Source organism: Oenanthe melanoleuca, chromosome 1, assembly GCF_029582105.1.
Source record: "Oenanthe melanoleuca isolate GR-GAL-2019-014 chromosome 1, OMel1.0, whole genome shotgun sequence".
In the NCBI taxonomy this organism is placed as follows: domain Eukaryota; kingdom Metazoa; phylum Chordata; class Aves; order Passeriformes; family Muscicapidae; genus Oenanthe; species Oenanthe melanoleuca.
This window is the reverse complement of record NC_079333.1, coordinates 102,444,502-102,462,926: the sequence shown is the minus strand read 5'-3', so window position 1 is coordinate 102,462,926 and position 18,425 is coordinate 102,444,502. Positions and strand designations below refer to the sequence as shown.

At 39.3% G+C, this 18,425-nt stretch overlaps 1 protein-coding gene across 3 annotated transcripts in view; it reads left to right on the top strand.

Annotated features, from left to right (window-relative positions):
• Window positions 1–18,425, top strand: part of DMD (dystrophin) — a 1,135,346-nt gene that overhangs the window by 171,137 nt on the left and 945,784 nt on the right. The window contains exon 1 of one of the 3 annotated variants that reach the window (XM_056512922.1): window positions 2,656–3,026. The exons of 1 other annotated variant lie outside the window; for it this stretch is intronic. In XM_056512922.1, the coding sequence (XP_056368897.1) occupies window positions 2,984–3,026 (43 nt within the window). In that variant the 5' untranslated portion in view covers window positions 2,656–2,983. Of the gene's footprint in view, window positions 1–2,655; window positions 3,027–18,425 lie in introns of those variants that run through there. One more of the 3 variants, XM_056512842.1, reaches the window with a different exon arrangement.

Below are 18,425 nucleotides of genomic sequence, written 5' to 3'. Positions count from 1 at the left end.
ATGCCATTAGAAAGGAGATATTTTCAAGTTTATCAATACTTGGGCTTTGAAAGGCCTTCTCAAGCAGGGAAATAAACAGCCTCTGTGTAAAACCTTTGTTAATGGGTGACTGAAAGTCACCCAAACCATTTCTGTGACCATGACAATTTTCTTTCATTTAAGCCATTACTGGTTGTGGAAGAGTAAGGCAACATTAAACTGAAGCTGACAGCAATCACTGAAAAAAATACCCATCTTTACCATTCCAGATTTTCTACAATTCCAAAATTCTCTGTGACTTTGAAGCTTGCTCCTTTCCTGTCTTGCAGCACAGGCACTGTAGTCTCATCTCTGAGGTCAGAGCCTGCTACCTGCAGCACGTGGAAGGGAGAGGGAGGCAGTGGTCTCTGACCATCAGTATTTATTGAGTGTACAGTAACTATCTGACATAAAGCTACAGAGAAGCTTTGCCTTGCTCTCTGTTGTTGAATATAGAGCAAAAAGACCCTGCAAATAACAAAACCTGATGTGTCAAAATGCTCCAGGCTATCCATGCAGTGTAAGTGCTGGTTAGTAGGCACTAGGAGATGCATTTAAAACATCTTCAGTAGCCTGGATATTTCTCAGTGTTAGGCAGTCACAGCACTCATAGCTGCTGGAAATAGTATTGAGTTTTTAAGAGCTTCTCAGTTTTTTTGCAGTCCTCCAAAAGCACTACCACCAAACCTGGAAATCCAAACCCAACCAACATACCCAGTAGATCTGAACACTCACATTTGTTATTTCTCTCTATGGCCTAACAAATGTTTACTTTTTTTCCCAATTGACTGGAGGAGCATCAATAGGAGGAAGGGAAATTGTAGGTGAAGGGTTCTGCCCTTCTGTGAATGAAGCAGGTGTTCTCTTGAGGCCCCCAGAGTTTTGAACTCCCTCAGTATAGAGAAGAAGCAAATACAATTTCCTGCATGTGGAAGATTATTAAATATGTAAGGTGTAAATATTTCCATTAGACACTTCTTTGGGCTATGTTTTAGAAGAAAATGCTGAGTAGCACTGCATTTATTGCAAAGCCTGATCCAAGTATGCTCTGATGGTCCCAAAGCCATTGTCAGAGAGGATGAATAATCCACATGAATTTTTGTGGATTGTGTCTAGAGCTGGGTGTAAAACAGACCACAGGTCTCTGTCAAGATGAAGGCCCTGTGATCAAATTTAGAAACAGACTTATGCACCTGCAAAGTTTTGGAGAAAAGGTTGTCACCTTGAAATGAAGATAAGCCAGGAGGATCACAGTTCTACTATCATTTTCCTTCAAGGTAACATTCACTTGTAGCCTTTAAATAATTTACTGGGCCTTAGTTATTGACAGCATGTGCTATTAAGGGTCACTTTAGGTATTTTAAAACAAAATATGTGCACAATAAGCAGTTCCTTTCCTGGGTTTTCTCAGCTCCTTCTCCCTCAAATAATCAAAATGCTGCTGCTGTTACAGTGTGCTCTGCTCTGCTTCAGATTATTTTCTACATCAGTTCATGACTTGCAGTTCCTGTGGGCTGCAAATTAATCCTTAGGAGTCTCTTGGCGTGTACTGTACATCCAGGTTCTTCAGTGTATTAATTTGACTATCAGTGTAGAAAATGCCAGTGGCTGTAAGGTTATATTACACACTTCATTTTTGTGTTTATTTTTTCTGTATAATCCAGGAAATTACTTATAAACTTGTAATCAGCATGACTAGACACAATAAGCTTTAAAACTGAAAAATATCACTTTTCAGGTTTTTAAGGATAGATTTAAAAAAAGAATGATCAGTATAAGAGTATTTCTTCAAATGACTTTTCAAATGAAACCATTTAAATGATTTAATATGGCCTGTCTCTAAAGGCTGTACATACTATACACAGTACTTACTGGAGAAAGCAGCCTTATAAAAATTTGGGTTTGGATGGTTTTCCCATGTGCTGTGTGGGTGCCTGTTTTTCCTTCCTAAAACTAAAGAGGCCTGGCACTGTGTGCAGGGGGAGAGCATCAGCCCAGGTCCCACCTGTTTGGTATTTGGGAGTTCCAAAATCCCAGTTTGGGAAGGGATATTCCCACTGTTAGGAAGAGAAACAGGCAGGCAGCTTCAGTCCTTCCCCTGCAGCTCCTGCACAGCATTAGTACTGCGTGGTTTTGTTGGGAGTGGAAAAGGTCACTTGTAAGTCAATAGTCTTTTTTTTTTTTTTCCCCCTGCTTATGCAGCTACTGACTTACCACAACTTGTGTTAGCATTTACACATTTAGTTTGGTGACAACACTATTTTAGGGTTTGTTTATTTTTTCCCCTGCTCAGGAGGGAGGCTGAAATCCCAAAAGTCGGGGGAGGTTTCTGCTCCTCTCCCAAAAATGGAGGAACCTGTCTGAGGATGGGCTGGGGGTCATTTGCTGGGAAGGAATCAAATTTGTTTCATGGGGCTCTCCGGGGAGCTGCTCAAGGCAGCAGTAAATATCTTCACCTCGCTTTGTAGCCTGAATGCTCCTTGGGAAGCTGCAACACATAATTTAAATCCATTGCACATGCTACCCTGGAAGCAGAGCCTTATATGTCGAGTGCATGGGCTGTCCTATTATGGGAAATCAACTTTGTTTTGAGGGGGAAGCACAGAGAGCATTGCTTCTGCGCAGGTCCTGGAATTTGAAACATTCCGGGGCCTCCAAAGAGCACTGGCATTAGTTACCATGCCGGCTGGGTGGGAGTGAGGATCCATCCCTGCCTCTCCCTGCCCGGGACACGCAGACCCTGCCAGCATCCCACCGTGCCAGCATCCCACCGTGCCAGCATCCCACCCTGGGGACTGCTGCCCTCTCCTCCCCGAGCTGCTGGGGCTCCTGCGGGGACACAGCTGGAGCTATGCAGGGACCAGCCTAATTCAGCAAACCTACTGCAGCAGCAAAGTTGGGATATACTTTGCCAAGAAACATTTTGCTGTTGTTTTCTTTTTCCTCTGTTTTGTGGAGAGATTTCATGTCTGCTCACATGCTTTGGTATGAGGAAGTGGAAGATGATTGTAAGTATGAACAGACTGACATAATTTATCACAATATTCACTTTGACAGAGCAGTGTAGTGCTGCACAGCCCACTAACAGCATGCATTTTAAAATGTTTGTTTTCCAAGTCTAAAGGAGGCTAGCACCTGAGGGGGAAAATAAAGTGACTTTTTTTTGTCTCTAATAGGGGGCTAATGTCCTTTATGTTATATATAAAAGAAGTCATCCTGAAACTGTGCCCAGCTCTCCTTTGAAGAAAAATAACACATTTCTTTCTGAAGTTCAACAGTTATTAAAGCATGGGGTTAAAAAAGAGAGAATTGAGGAGACACACCAATACACTTGAAAAAAAATAGCGTCATTATTCTAATAATTTGGCAACACATCAAAGGAGTAATCAGTTTCTTTGAACTTTAATGGCATATGCAGTTTCATTGCCTAATATTAACTTACAGAGTAAGAGAGCTCTTCTCTGGTCGCTGAACTGTCTGGTATCCACTGGGTGAGGGGGTGTCAGTTTAGTTCGAAGTCAGAAGCAGCTGAGCTCTCCCATGCTCTTCCCAGAAAAAAAAAAAAAAAAAAAATACAACAGGCATCTTTTCCAGACTTGCACTTGTTTGTTGGTTTAAGAACAAACCTTTATGTGCAATAAGAAGAAAAACAGAGGATGCCAAGAGCAGGAGACTGAAGAGAGCCAAGAATGAAAGAATGACAGAGAGTTTTAAAACTCATCTACCATGCTCCCAGATGATCTTTCTTCCTCCCCTACCCAGGCTCAGAACAGATTGTGCCAGTGAAAAAAGAAGTGTCACTGTTGTCTGGACATAATCTATGGTCTCTGCCCCCTGTTTCATAATCTGTTTTGGCTCTTCCACTTTCAGTGCAGCTTTGTATCTTTATAATAATAGAATTTCTGGTATTCTCCATTTTCTGATCATAAAAGGCAGGGAACTACATACATGTTGTCATTTATCACCATAGCATATAATGGATTGCATGGTCCATGTGATGAAGACAGTCTCCAAATAAAATTAAATTTTTTATGTTTGACAGGAGGGAAGCTTAAAACAGAAAATTTCAAGGTGCGGTTGTGGTCTTATGCCATATTTGCTTTCCCTTTTTGCAAGATGAACTCAAACTTTATTTTTTTGTGCAATAAATAAACTTAAATCAGCTATCAATTTCTGCAGATGGTTTTGTAGTGCTGAGAGAGCTCCTTCAGTGATAACACCTTTTACTTATTGGACACAGTCTAGAAGTTCAAGTAAGGCACAACAGGGAGATCATCATTATCACATACAGGATAAATATGAGACCATTTTCTTGACTTCTGAAAATGTTGGGGGTGCAGTTGGGAGAAAGAAATATCTTGGGTTTTTCCTAAGAGGCTTTAGTGCTGGCTAGAAAGAGATTCTTTGGAGAGGAATAAGGAGAATTTGTTTTCTTCACTTGTCTATATACTCCCTTTCCAAGGGAATCACAATATCAGCCCAGATTTCTTGTCCTCAGCCTTGGGGAAGAGATGTTGCTGCAAGGAAAGTTGGGTAGGTGCTTGTTAATTAAGAGGGAAATATATTTGCTGCTTAGTTCAAAAATTGTAATTTCACTCTGGAAACATATAAGATTAGTAGATGAGAGAAAGAAAGAAAAAACCAAAAACGTTGTGTTAGAGGTTTTGTACAATATGAATAGAAACCAGAGTTGCATCTAGCAGATGAATAGCATTCATGATAAGAGCCAGTAAATCACTTGCTAAATTATGTTATGTGACTGTGTCCATATCTAGAATGAAAGGGTGGTGTCCTAGCACTTCTTGGGAGTTATTTAGATGAGTGGGTTTCCTCAGCTGTATCCTCATTCTTTTAAAAAAAGCATGACATTTTTCTTTATATAATTTTCTATAATATTTTCGATGGGGTTTTTATAGTTTTATTTCAATAACAGTGGAAAAATATCTGCACTTTGTGACAAGGTGTGCCCAAAATAATGTTCCCAGATTTGTCCACTGCCTTCATTCAGGACATCTCCTACTTGTTGCCCATGTTTTCTTTGCTTCTCTTTCTATACTGGATGAAAACTTTTTGCTCTTAGAGGTGATAGTGGTCACTTACACCTTTATATTTTGTTTTTTAAATCCATGCTTTCTCTTTTCTTGATGGCCCCTCTTCAACCCTTCATCCACCTCTGCATTCACCTCTTCCCTTTTGTATTCTGTTCTCCCCTGTGCCACAGCAGTAAAGACAGGATCTTCATTCCCTGATTCGTCTCACTTTAGCTGAGAATGACCTTTGTGAAAACACAAAGGTATTTATTCATTGCCAAGGGCTTTACTTTCTTTCCTGAGCTGTTCAGTGTTTACTTCTTCCCGAGTCAGACTGGAAACTCCTTGGGGCAGCGGCTGTCTCTTCCTCAATTTCTGCAGAGTCTTTGACAATGACACCTAAATAATAAAGTGGTAGGGAAATGAGATATCATAAATTTCATTTTGTTTTAATTAAGATGAGATTACTGGGAACTTCATTTCAGAAGCCAGTCTCCCTAGGGGATTCAGTATCATATGCTGTATTTCTTCCTTCTAGCAGATATAATCCTCTTTCAGTGTCCTTATTTTGACATGGAACCAAATTCTGCTTGCTGTCACACACAGGCATCCTCTTTCTCTGCTTGGATTTGCACAAAGTAGTGGCTAAAAATAGAATTAATCATCCAGCATGGAAAAGAAATTAATCCTGTCTGAAAATTGGTGGCCACAAGGGGTCTCTTACAGGATGCCATGGATGTACTGCAGCAGGGTTCACACCTCAGCTCAGAGCAGGAACTCCTGTAGTGAATTCCCAGATGTCAGATTCCCTGCTTATGGCTACACCAGTGCCCAGCCCAGAGGATGTGCCCTGCATCCCTTTGGAGGAAGCTGAGCTCCAAGCCCTGCTCTGGGTTTGGGCACAGCAGTGGGTGTGTGGAAGCTCCTGGAAGCTGCTCCAGAGCGAGCCCTGGGACACACACACACACACCTTGCAGGGGAATGCTGGCTTGGCAGGCTGCTCCTGCTGGGCCACATGATCTGCTGTGGCCCAAGACAGCCAGGGAGATAGGAGGAGCACGGCAGCAAATTGCTTTGGGTCTTGGTTGTAAGGAGAGAACTTCTTGGAAAGTCACACCCTAGCTAGTGCAGGAGGGGCTCCCTTCTGTCTGCTCCTGGGGGTGTCTGCTCCCTCAGCCTGGTCCTCTGGCTGCACACAGATCCTTCCAGCACAGTTATTGATCAGGAGATGTGTTCAAAGAATGGGAGTCTAAGAGCATGATACATACTGTGAAAATTTAATCTTTTTTTTCAAAGGAAACAAGTCAATCATGGTGCTAATAGAACAGTTACTGATAACATCATGTTATTTATTACTGAAAAGGTAAAACATTTGTAGAAAAAGGTTAACCATTTGACTAATAATGTGAAATTATTCAAACCCAATTGTCAAAGGGGTTAAGTGTCTTTAAATGATCTCCAGAGGAAACAAGATTAGACTCATATATTTTTGTCATGGATTGCTGTGAGACAAAATCACATTGAATGGTATTTTGAACCAAGCAGCTTCAATTTGAAAGAGCTGACTTGTTGATTTTCACAGTACATTTTCAATTAAATGTTACCCTAAAGCTTAATTATCATTTAGGAGGATAACCATTGTACTGTGTTATAGCTAACTGCTGTATAAAGACTTCTCAATAAATTTAGCAGAACTTCGTAACATCCCATTGCTGTTGCAGGGGATGCACTTATGGTAATACTGTATCACTGTCAGGGGGAGCAGAACAGCATTGGGAATTTCAAATAATTGTGCCTTATCAAAGACTGAGCTTTGTGGAGAGCAGGAATAATGGCTAGTGGAGTGTGGCTTTCCAGAATGTCTCGCCAACTGTGCTGCACAAGGGAACAAGATCCTTCCTCTTCCCAGAAAAACACGTGGAGCAAAGGAGCTGTTTGGGTTCAGGGTAGTCACAGAGACCACAGGGACTTCCCTTCCAGGTTACTTACCACATGTGCAACAACTCAGAACATTTTTAATTATGTGTTTTGAAGGACAGATAAGGTGCATTTTAAGAAAGTAATGTACTTTCTTGGTTTTTCTTGCAAGTCATATTATTGGATATTATTTAGAGCATAAGGCTGTTACTACTTGAGAGGTTTTCTGGTCCTTTCTCTAATTTCGTATTTTTTAAATATCTGTTGGTTTGTTTTTTATTTTTTTCAGTTGTATGCAGTTTTTTATTCTGAAGAGCAAATGTAGTTTTTAAATACTATGAGAGTGTGTAGGAGAAATAAATAGTATTATGTGAGCAGAAGCATATGTTCTTGTAATTTTGGATACATTCATTCAAGGTAATAGTTAAAATGCCAGATTTATAATTAATTTCTTTATTGAAAAAATTGTAAGGGATTATCATCTTCAGCAGAAAGAAAGTAGCATAATTTCAATGATAATAAAATAAGAAGATATTGTTTAAAAGTTTCCTCAACAAAATCATTACAGAAGTATGTTAGTCCTAAGGGTGTGTTTTTTTTCCCCTAGAGTACTTTTCTATGAAATAACATAATATTTTCAGGATTCCTTAAAAAAGAAAAAAAAAGCTTAAAGAATTTCAGTGTGTAGAAATGACCTAAATGTGAATCCAGAATATCACATTTTTCTTAGCTTGCCTCTGCTAAAATCTTTTGAAAGAACTCTGGGGATCTAGAGGTATTGCAAGCAACCCAGAGTGAGAGAGGAAATGAGTTTAAATCAGGTTAATCAAACTTTTTGTGCCTATTTCTTTTAACCACTTCATTCAAGTGGATGACAATAAAGTCTGAGAAGACTCTGGGTCTCTTGGCCATCAGATGTGTCCCAGTAAAAACAGAAATGTTAGCATCTGATATTTTCAATATGAACTTGGAAAGAAGAGGGGCAGATAATGTGCACTGGATGAGGTATACAGCTGGACACACAAAAACCTGTATTATTTATAATACAGGTGTTATCCCATGTGAGAAATCAGCTGCACTGGGTGCAGGAGTGTGGCCATGAGCACAGGGTGTCTGCAGGGAAGCCTCCCTGTCCCACCACCCCAGGGCTTGCCATGTTCTAAAATTGGTGCTTGCCTACGTGGCAGAGCATCTGTGTGCCTTCACTCTGGTTTGTGCAGGAAATTATCCTGGGTAAGGCTTTTAATTCTCTGTAGCACAGGGAATTGAGGGAATTTAGAGGGTGATTGGAATTTGACATTTCTGCCTTTTTATTCTGAAAGATACTTTGATTAAATTGTTAGAAGGCCCAGCTAATGGAGGTGTTGCTATTATTTCAGATACACAGGGTATGAGATTTGAAGGCAAGCCAAATCACAATGAAACACAATAATGATGTCCTTGGTTTATTTTTCACTTGGTACATGGAGGTTTTGATTGGATTGGGAGTGAGGCAACAGTTTTGTCTCCCAGAAAGCACTGCTAGTCCTTGGCGGTTTGCAGCCTGTTGTCAAAGCAGAAGCTTCCCTGTGAAGGTCATGGACTGCAGTGGCTGGAGAAAACCCAGGGGCGGGAGGGGAAAAAAGAAAAGAGAGAAAAGATTTCTTTATTGGTCCTTACCTGGTACAGGCTTCTCATAAGAAACATCCCTGCAGTGAAATCTATTACTATTTTGACACAGCTCTCACTCTGCTGGTGGTGTGTATAGCAAAGGAGTTGTTTGGAAATCTGAGGTCTCAGTTCATCTGTCCTCCTCTCTCCTAAGCCTCTCTGTGCTCTTCACACACAAATGCTTCAATGCCTTTCACCTTGTTCTCTCAGTGTTGGTTTTCCCTCCCCCCAGTATTTTACAGTTTTTATTTGGAAAAGACTGTTCATGAAGTGTTTCACTTTGAAAAAACCTCAAAGCTACCTAGCTATTGCTAAGCTTTGGGAAAATTAATACAAGCACTTTATTTTCTAAAACATTAATAACATTAAATAGTTAGCATTGTTGGAGGGCTTAAAGAGCACTTCATGCAGTTACTGGATGGTGGATTGTCTGTGGCATGTTCTAATGTAAATATCTGATGCTGTTAGTAGCACTAACTGGGAACATTTGTGCCTGTTTCTTCAATACAGGGAAAAATGTTGTTAGACATAAAGCTATCCTGTCACATTCCTGGGCTTAGAAAGTATGAGTCCCCTGTCCTCCCTGGCTGTCTAACTCGTTCCAAAGCTGATCAACTAATAAGAAAGGAAAATATAAGCAATTCTGTTTGGGCCTTGAGGGACCAAGAGGGACAGTCTCTCTTTGCTGAGAGACATCCAGGCAGGACTACCCAGAGACAATCCTGCCCAGTTAATGAGGGCACCTGCTCATCAAAATGAAGGGGAAGAGGACACTGAGAAGTTACAAACCTGTGGTGAACTTGTGGACATGATGTGTACAGGCTTATTAACTCTAAAAAACTCACTTTAATGTTTTTTTGTGCTGCTTTTAATGAAGATTTTGTTTAAACCTTGAATTATCTTGCACTGGATTTTGGGAATACAACAGTATTTCTTTTATTCATTTGACTTTGTTTACTGTTGACCTTTTCTTATCATGTGATTTAGTACATATTTTATTCCCTGCCCCACCCTTCCAAGCCCTGCCAACGATGCTGGAAATAGAGATCAGTATATTTTTACACTGAATTCTAAGATCACATTTATAAATGCTTGGTTGACTGATGGTTACTCATGCTCCAAAAATGTAGAAGATCCAGATTAAAGTGTTTGCTCTGCTTATAGTCTGTTTACAGAGAAGAAGGTTTTGGTTGCATTGGATGTTGAATGGAAACCAAAGGTGAAGCCAAGTAACTTTTCACAAAAACGAATTCTTGTTTTCTCGCCAAACCATGAGAACAGTTCCTTTTATAGTAGTCTGTAAAGAACAAGCATGTTGTAGGCTTCATTCTGACCTTTCTATTCTTCCTTATAATTCAATAAATCATTTTTGAAAGCTCTAACAAGAATCACAGAGAGAAATTAAAACTGTGAAATAAAGAGTGGATTCCAGGACCAGATATCTAACAGCAGAATGTAGGATAATTACTGTAAACAAAAAACTTACTGTAAACAAATTTCTATTTAAAAATAAAATAAATTGTCATAAATCTGTTTTTCTTCTGTAACTCCATGACACCTGTATCCCTGCCTGCAGGATGGCTCAGTGTTAGTAGCATAGATTTGGAAGAGGTTCCTTGCATCAAGATGCTTTCTAGAGGGCATATAAACAGAACTTGTACTTAGTTATCACATTCCTCTATTAGGAGTGAAAGTTATCCTCAGTGAAATGGTGTTTCTGTCCCGATTACGTGATTGATGTAAAGCTTTAGAGAACGTAAGCTGGGGCACATTTTTGCCTTGGGAGAGGAAATCTATTGGATTATGTTGTCCATCTCTATTTCCTGTTCAAAACAAGGCATGTCTTTACAGAATCAATTCAGAATTACAGCTGGGTTTAGCACAGTTGCTAACTTAATAATGTTTTTCAACTGTTACAGCTAAAAACATAATTGGAAACATTTTATGTTTCTTTTGAAAGAAACTGAATGGCAGTGAACATTCACCCTTTCATTTTGTAAGGACAAACCTATTTTTCTTGGGGAATAGTAGCTGAATTGAGAAGACCAAACTCTTTCTACCAATACTGTTGTCAGCTCTCTTATTTTCTCTCTAGTCCTTTTGCTGTTTTTCCATTTCTCTGAGTCATGCACATTCATTGCTGTACCACTTCAGCTACTTTAAATAAGCCCTTTCCTCCCCCAAGAAGGCTTGCTAATTTTTGCATGTTATCTTAAGCTGATTTAACAGTTGTTTTGCCAACCCATCCCAGCTGCTGCTCCTGCTGAATTGATTCATTTTGCACTTGACATGTTGCATGCAAATGTGAAGCAAAGTTTACTTGACCAATAATCCTCCCCTTAACTGAAGGAAGGATGTGATTTGAACAAGGACTTCTTCAAAATGTGGACAGAGTTTTTTTTCCTAAATCTGCCTACTGTAGACACCAAGGTTATTTGCTTCTTATCTGTTAAATTCTTATCTAGAAAGTGAAAAATGTCTTAGCCCTAAATAGTAACCAAGGAATTCATTTTTTCCTGGTGCAATAAGTCAATCTGTGGAGGCTTTTTTTGATGGATTATGAGTTCCTAAGAGGTGTTGTGTCTGTCTTGGAGTGCTTCCAGAAAGTGTTGCTCAGCCTATAAACTGATGATATTTCACAGACTCGCAGAGCAGCCGAGGCTGGAAGAAGCCTCTGGAGATCATCTACTCTAATTACCTGCTACAGAGCAGGGTCACTGAGAGCAGGTTGCTCAGGGTAATGTCAACTTGGGTTTTAAATATCTCCAAGGATGGAGACTCCACAGCCTGTCCCAGCCACTGACTATCCTCACAAAAATCTATTTTTCTTCTTAAGTATCTGTGGAATTTCCTCTATTTCAATTTATGCCTGTTGTCTCTCATTCTGCCAGTGGGCACCAAAGAGAAGAGTCTGACTCTGTCTGCTCTCCTCCCTCACATTAAATATTTAGTTACTGATAAATCCCCCTGAATCTCCACAGCTCCCAGCTGAGCAGCCCCAGATTGCTCAGCCTGTGCTCATCTGGGAGGTTGTCCAATCACTCAATCATCTTGTGCTTTTCCATGGACTCACTCTAATACATCCATACTGGGGAGCCCAGCACTGGACTCAGTGTTCCAGTTTTGTCTGACCAAAGCTCAGCAGAGAGGAAGGATCATCTCCCTCGACCTGCTGGAGACAGTCTGCCTGATGCAGCCCAGGGTAACACTTGCCTTCCCTGCTGCAAGGGCACATTGCTGGCTCATGCCCAGCTTGGTGTCCACCAGAACCATTTTTGGAAAGCTGTTTTCCAGCTGTTTGGTCCTCAGCTTCTACTGGCTCATGCAGTGGTTCCTCCCTCTGTGCAAGACTTTTTCCCCTTCCTGAACTGCACAAGGCTCCTGTCAGATTCTTAAATAGACTTTTTACAACCAGCTCCAAACTTGATCCCAGCAGTTCTGCTAGTTTTCAACACACCCCAGTGGCCACCTAGTCCATTACTAAACCCTCAAACCAGGGTTTTTAAATTAAAATGTTGTAGGAGACCATGTTAAAAGTCTTGCTTAAGTCAGGATAAACAGCATCCACTGCTGTCCCCCCCTCCCTGAGCCAGGCACCTCTTCATGAAATGCTGTCAGGATAAACAGCATCACTTTCCTTTGTAAAACCATGCTGTCTGCACACTCAGGCAGCTTCTTTTCTTTCATATGTTAGGACATGGTTTCATGGGTGGTTTGCAGGTTTTTCAGAGGATTTGCTTCATTTCTTTCCCAGGTTACCCAAAAATTATTTGCTTTATCTGAAAATGAGTGCCATTCGCTTTCTTCCCCTTCCTCCAGAGCCTCCTACAATCACAAAGGCCTCTCTCAAATAATCAATAGTCACCTTGCAGTGACTTCATCCAGCTCTCTCAGTGCTTTTGTTTGCCAGCAGTGTGGAAGGTGGCTTTAAAGAGAAATTTGGGGTCTCATGTTCTGTTGATGCCAGGTTTTGGCAGGGTGTGCACACAGGAATCAAAACTGTGTGCCCATATTATTAACTAGCTGCAAATCAGTTTAGAACTAGTCTTTCAGGATGTATTCATTTGAATTCTAGCTTATCAGAGCATCCCTTTACTGGGAAACTCATCTAGTTAAATTAATATGTGGTATACCATGCCCAATATTTTTTTAAAGTCTGTTCAAGTTAAAAAACCCCTAAACATATCCTGCAAACACCTGCAGTACCATCAGCATATTTTTGAAAGTTATTTAAAAATTAGAAGTTAGCAAAGTGTCTAAGGTGGTGCTTTTATTTGATTTGTATTCTATGAAAATATGGTTTTTATTTTGAAGACTTGTTGCAAATTTACTCTGAGTGCAAAAATTTAAGAAAAGCCTGGGAGACCTTTAGTTTATATAGATTTAAATATGTTGAGATTTTAGTTTTGATAGTCTTTAATTCAAAATCAAATAAATAAAACTATGCCCTTTAGAATATTTGTTGCCTTCCAAATGAATGCTGTTACTGAGTGTACAGTCAGTGTGTCTCTCATAGAAATACTTGTGGTTGATTTTGCCAATTTAATCCTTTAGAAAAAGATAAATTCTGTTTGTTCCAACTTCATCTGTCTTCTGTTTGGGTAATTTTTGTTATCATCTTGTGTTATTAAAGCAATTTCAGTATGCTTCCTGATTATTTTCTAGTGACAAGAAACTATCAGTGTTTTTAATAACTAATAAGAGATGTTTTTCCAGGCCATATTAGTTTATGTCACATGAGTTGTAAGACCTATTTTTAGTATTATTTTCATTTGTTAAAGTGCAGCAAAGAAGGAATTAGCTGGGTTTGGAACAGTTAAGTAACATATCCTGTGATTACATGAATGTGTAGCTCAGTTAAATGCTAAAATTTAGTATAAGTTATTTGAAGTGAGATATTGGAAATATTTACTTATAATCAGAAATCATTCAGTTCCATTCTAGTGGGAAAGGCTCCCAATTGGAAACCTATTAGAAACCTGAGGACTCTTTTTGAGAAGTTGTAAGGTGTACTGTTGTATTACAGCTTTTCATAAAGACAGAATACATAAAGACAGAATTTTTCCAAATAAATATCAGGAATTACATGTTATCTATGATGATTTAATTTTGTGTTTTCTACACAGTAAAAAAAAAAAAAAAAAACCCTAGATTTTTTTCCTCAAGGATTTTTGTTTTAATTTTGTTTTATTGTTGTGGGATTGGGTTTTTGAGGTTTTTTTGGTGCTTTTTGGTTGTTTGGCTGTTTGTTTTTGTGAGAATATGTTCCTGGGGAGTTTTTGTACCTGAATCTGGAATACTATAAGAGTTTTCCCTGTACCATACAGCCTGCAGTGTGCTGTTTGAAATATAAATGAATGTGTCAGCAGTCTGCTTTGTAGATATGTAATACAATCAGTGGGTCTACAAGCATTAATTGGATATTAATTGCCAATATGCTGTGCAAAATTCTGAGGCCCAGACGGGATTATGAATTTGTAATCACTGTAAACAAAAGCCTGGTCAGGTTTTTAGTCAATGAATTTGAATACTGAAATTAGGTTGGCAGAAGAGAGCAAGAATATGTTTTCTGTATGAAAAGAGAAGTTGTCATGGTGTAGCCAGGGCTGCAATCATAGCTAAAAATGATCAAAGATGTTGCAAGAAAGAATCCTAGAGGTGAGTTTATGAAGCTTCAAGCACCTCATGTAATGGTTGTGACAGTTATTAGCTATTACAGCTGTTGTCAAAAGATCTAGTTATTCTGAAGCATATCACACATGATCTGAGTGGAATGAATGTATAAATCATTCTAATTATTATTGATATGGTATAACAGCTGAAAGTAGTATTCGTGGGAAGTCGTATGCATACTCCAATTAAGCTATAATATAAATGCAATTTAAAATGTAACTGCAGATTAAGTGTAACACTCAAGCCTGACTTCATGCAGAGAAACCCTCTTATGGGGCCCTGACTGTTAACAATATCATCATTTTTAGCAGACAAAAATGGCAGTGCTGCAACCCAGTCAGAATTGCACCAGAAAATCAGTGAATCCCTTGGTTTCTGGGACTAATGCAGTCAGTACCACAGGTTTCCTTATACACACAGCCTTTCTTCCTCAAGATTTCTTTATGGAGGGCAGGAAGGCAGAGCTGGCTTTCAATGTAATTCAAATACTAGTGGGGCAACTTGCACCTCCAGTTTGTATGGTTCTGTATTCATGCATTCATGTTTTCTCATATTTCCAATAAAAGAAATGCATTTATATATTTATAAAACATTTATAAGGTTTTGTTTTAATGATACAAATATCATGGTAAGAGTAGCCTGCCTGAAGAGGAGGGGATGTTGGGGACTGTAGGAACTGATGAAAAAGCAGAATCAGGAAGTCTGTTTGAAGCTGCACCAGGATATGGGGCAAAGGGAGAGAAGTCAGCCAGAACACAGCCAGAGAGGTTTGAAGGAAAGATCTGAGATGCATGTCAGCCACAGAGCTCTGCCATGACAGTGCATGCCAGTGAAGGGTTTGCATGAGAATGTAAGGTGAAGAAAACCCTAAAGAAATACGAGCAGGAGTAACAGATGTGGGAGTTCATTTTAACTCTCTTCACTTCTCATTTGCATCCTTGTGTCACCACGTCTTCTCAGGCTGCTTGGCAGGTAGATTTGCAAGACCTTGCTGCTGGAATTGCAGCTTTCACAAAAGGGAGTATGGTAACAAGGATGAGAAAGCCCAGGTTTCTCACTCAGAGCCCTTTCTATTTCTCCTCCCTTTCCCTCCCTGACAGGTCTGCTGTATGTCATTTCACTATGTCTCCTTATAATCTAAATCATCTTGTTCTGTGTGTACAATAAGCCACATGCTTGCCTGATGCAGCATGGTATAAATTACAGATTATGCATAAATTGTGATGGGTTCAATTAATCAGAGACTAAGGTAATTTAGACCTCACTGGAATATCTGTAATACATGTCATTGACTTGAGTCTCACTTGTGGACAGGAAGGATGTTATGATCTCCTTTGTTCTCACTGAAGCTCAGTCCAGCTCTGGTGCTCCTCCAGGTGCTCCCTTCAGGTCTCTGGGGGGTTTGGACACGACCACCTGGAGCACCAGAGGCTGAAAGCCACAGAGGGAAAGCTGCAGCTGAGATTGGGCTGAGGCCACAGCCTGACAGGCCCACACACTTCTGGAACAGAGATGTATTCATGGAGGTTTGAGGGAGGAGAAGGAATGTCCCAGCTGTGTGGGGCCAGGGCTGCTGGAGGTGCTCCTGGGCTGCTCCCATTATCCATTGTTCAAGTAACATCACCCATGGACTGCTTTGCCAACTGCAGGGCACTGCCCCTCTTTTGGAAATTGATTTGTCATGATTGTCCTTTTGCCCTCCTCCTCCCACTTCCCTTTAAAGAAATTAGATTCAATTTTTACATATTTTGAGTAAAAATGTTATGGGGCCTATTATGGCTTGGCACAAAAATGGACAAATTGGGCTGGGCTTGGTTGCCTTTGCCCACAGGTAATGGGACTGCTGGTAAATGTCCTACTAAGCCTCTTTCTTCTCTCTCTTTATTGTCAGGAACTGGAGCTTTTGAAGTAATAACATGGTTTACTGTGGCTACTGATATTGAATACCTCTCTCCTTTTTCAGACAGCCTCCTCATTACTGCTAAGAAATGTCCCAGCAGTTACAATGCCAGTTTTGATCCCAAATCACCAGCAGGATACACTAATCCCTTCACCCTGTCTGAAAGGATCTTATTCCCTTACTGCTTTCAAAAAACTAACACCACAAGAGAACAAAACAGGAAAAGATCCTCTCTGATGAACTCTTAGTCATAAGGCAACAAAAACAAGTTATTGTTGATTTTATTTCCATGGTATTGATAATATTGCCACTTCATCTGCTGAAATGACTGATGGCACCTATATTACTTTATCATTTATCTCATAAGAATATAAATATCATTGTATGGCTCATTCTTTGACCCAAGAAGAATAAACACAGTGCTTCTCATAATGGGGTGGGAAAGTCTGATGGCTCCTCAGTATTAGCTTTGCAGACTTTCCAGTGCCTTGATCTGTGAGCCAATTTTGTTTTACAGTAAATATCTTCTCCCAGAGTAATTACTTAACTGACCATATATATTTAATCTCATTTTGATCCTTGAAAAAAACTCCTATCAATTTTCTTTAGAGATCTTCAATTTCTTTTACTGTGTTTTCAGTCTTCCTTTTTGCTATTTACTTGGATACTGAAAAAACGAGTGATAGAGAAAAATAGAAATTTCTCCTGTGTACCTAGTGCACATTTTCAAGTGGGAGAAGATATTAGGATATTAGATATTTCAAAGATATTAGGAAAAAAAATGCTTGGATTTCACAGTGTTTTGAAAACATTAGTGGTGTGTTTTCCTAGAGAAAGTGGGAAATTCAGTATGGCTTTCATGGCTTTCATATTTAATGTACACTACCTTTAGTGTTAAAATTCTATGAAATATTTGTAAGCTTACAAGCCTTTTCACTCAGCCATTTACTGATAAGCCTCATTGAGTACAGCTTCTCTGGTTTGTTCATATGCCTAAGATGAGTAAAATAATCCTGTGTTCAAAGACTTTTGATAAAACTTTGACATAAGTCATACTGTGGAGAGTGTCTGTAGGGAGTGATCACACTGCCTGTTCAAAATTCGTATTATTTGCCCCCCATTAGGTCCTTGAAACTGCTCTGTAGTTCCTTTAAACTGTTGAGAGCCCACAACTCTGCCAGGAACAAGATGTGGGAATCTGCAAATTTACCCTGGGCTGATAATTTTTCCATTCAATGTCTCTGCTAGAGCATGAGGCTTATTGGCCTTTCCAGCCCACTTCAGGGTTTGCCATGCCTTGAAGAGCTATTCACACTCAGGTATTTAGAGATGACTTCTGGAGGCATTTCAGCCCACAAAGAAATTCTTTTTGCTTTCTCCTTGTTCTCTGCAATTTGAATCTGCAATATCCACAATATCCTTTTATCCTCTCACTAATTAATCCATTTTCTATTTTGTACTTTGATAACATAGAGCATTCTGGATCTAAGATAAAAGCCTTTTTTATCTTCTTTCTAGATGCCCTACAAATGACTCAAAAGTTTAACAACCTTCCTGATTTAGAACATCAAACTTGCAGGAGATTTGCACTGAGGTTGTGTGTAGCTTAATCAGGAACTGATGCAAATATGCATTTGATAATCATGGATTCACCCTTTTCCTGTTAACAGACAGGCTTCTTTCAAAATTTGAGGAGTGGTTTCAAGAACTATGTCACAGATATATTATTCTCAATATTGTATAAGCATGCTACTTAACTCAGTTTCTGTGTAAGCATTATATTTAACTTAGCTTAATTTTGCATCTCATGGTTTCCCTGACCAATATTTGAGTTTGTTTCAGGCATATTTAGAGAACTTAGGTAATTCCACACAGGTTTAAGACTTTAATGTACTGTGGACATTATATATATATATACATTATATATATATATATATATATATAGTAAGATAAATTATTTGAATATATATATATATATATAGTGTAAGAGATGAATTATTTGAATATAGGGTGCTCTCCTTTTACTTAAAACTAATCCATAGTTAATTACAAATTGAGAAAGGCCTAAAATCCCATTATTAGAAGACTACAGGGAACTGTACTGAGTGCAAAACTGTATTTTACCTAATGATGAAAGTTAAAGCTATTGTACCATGCAGCCATGAAAAGGGTAAGAAGGGATCTAATTCCTGTCTAATAGGTAGTTATGAAGAAAATTAAGTCAGACTCTTCTCAGG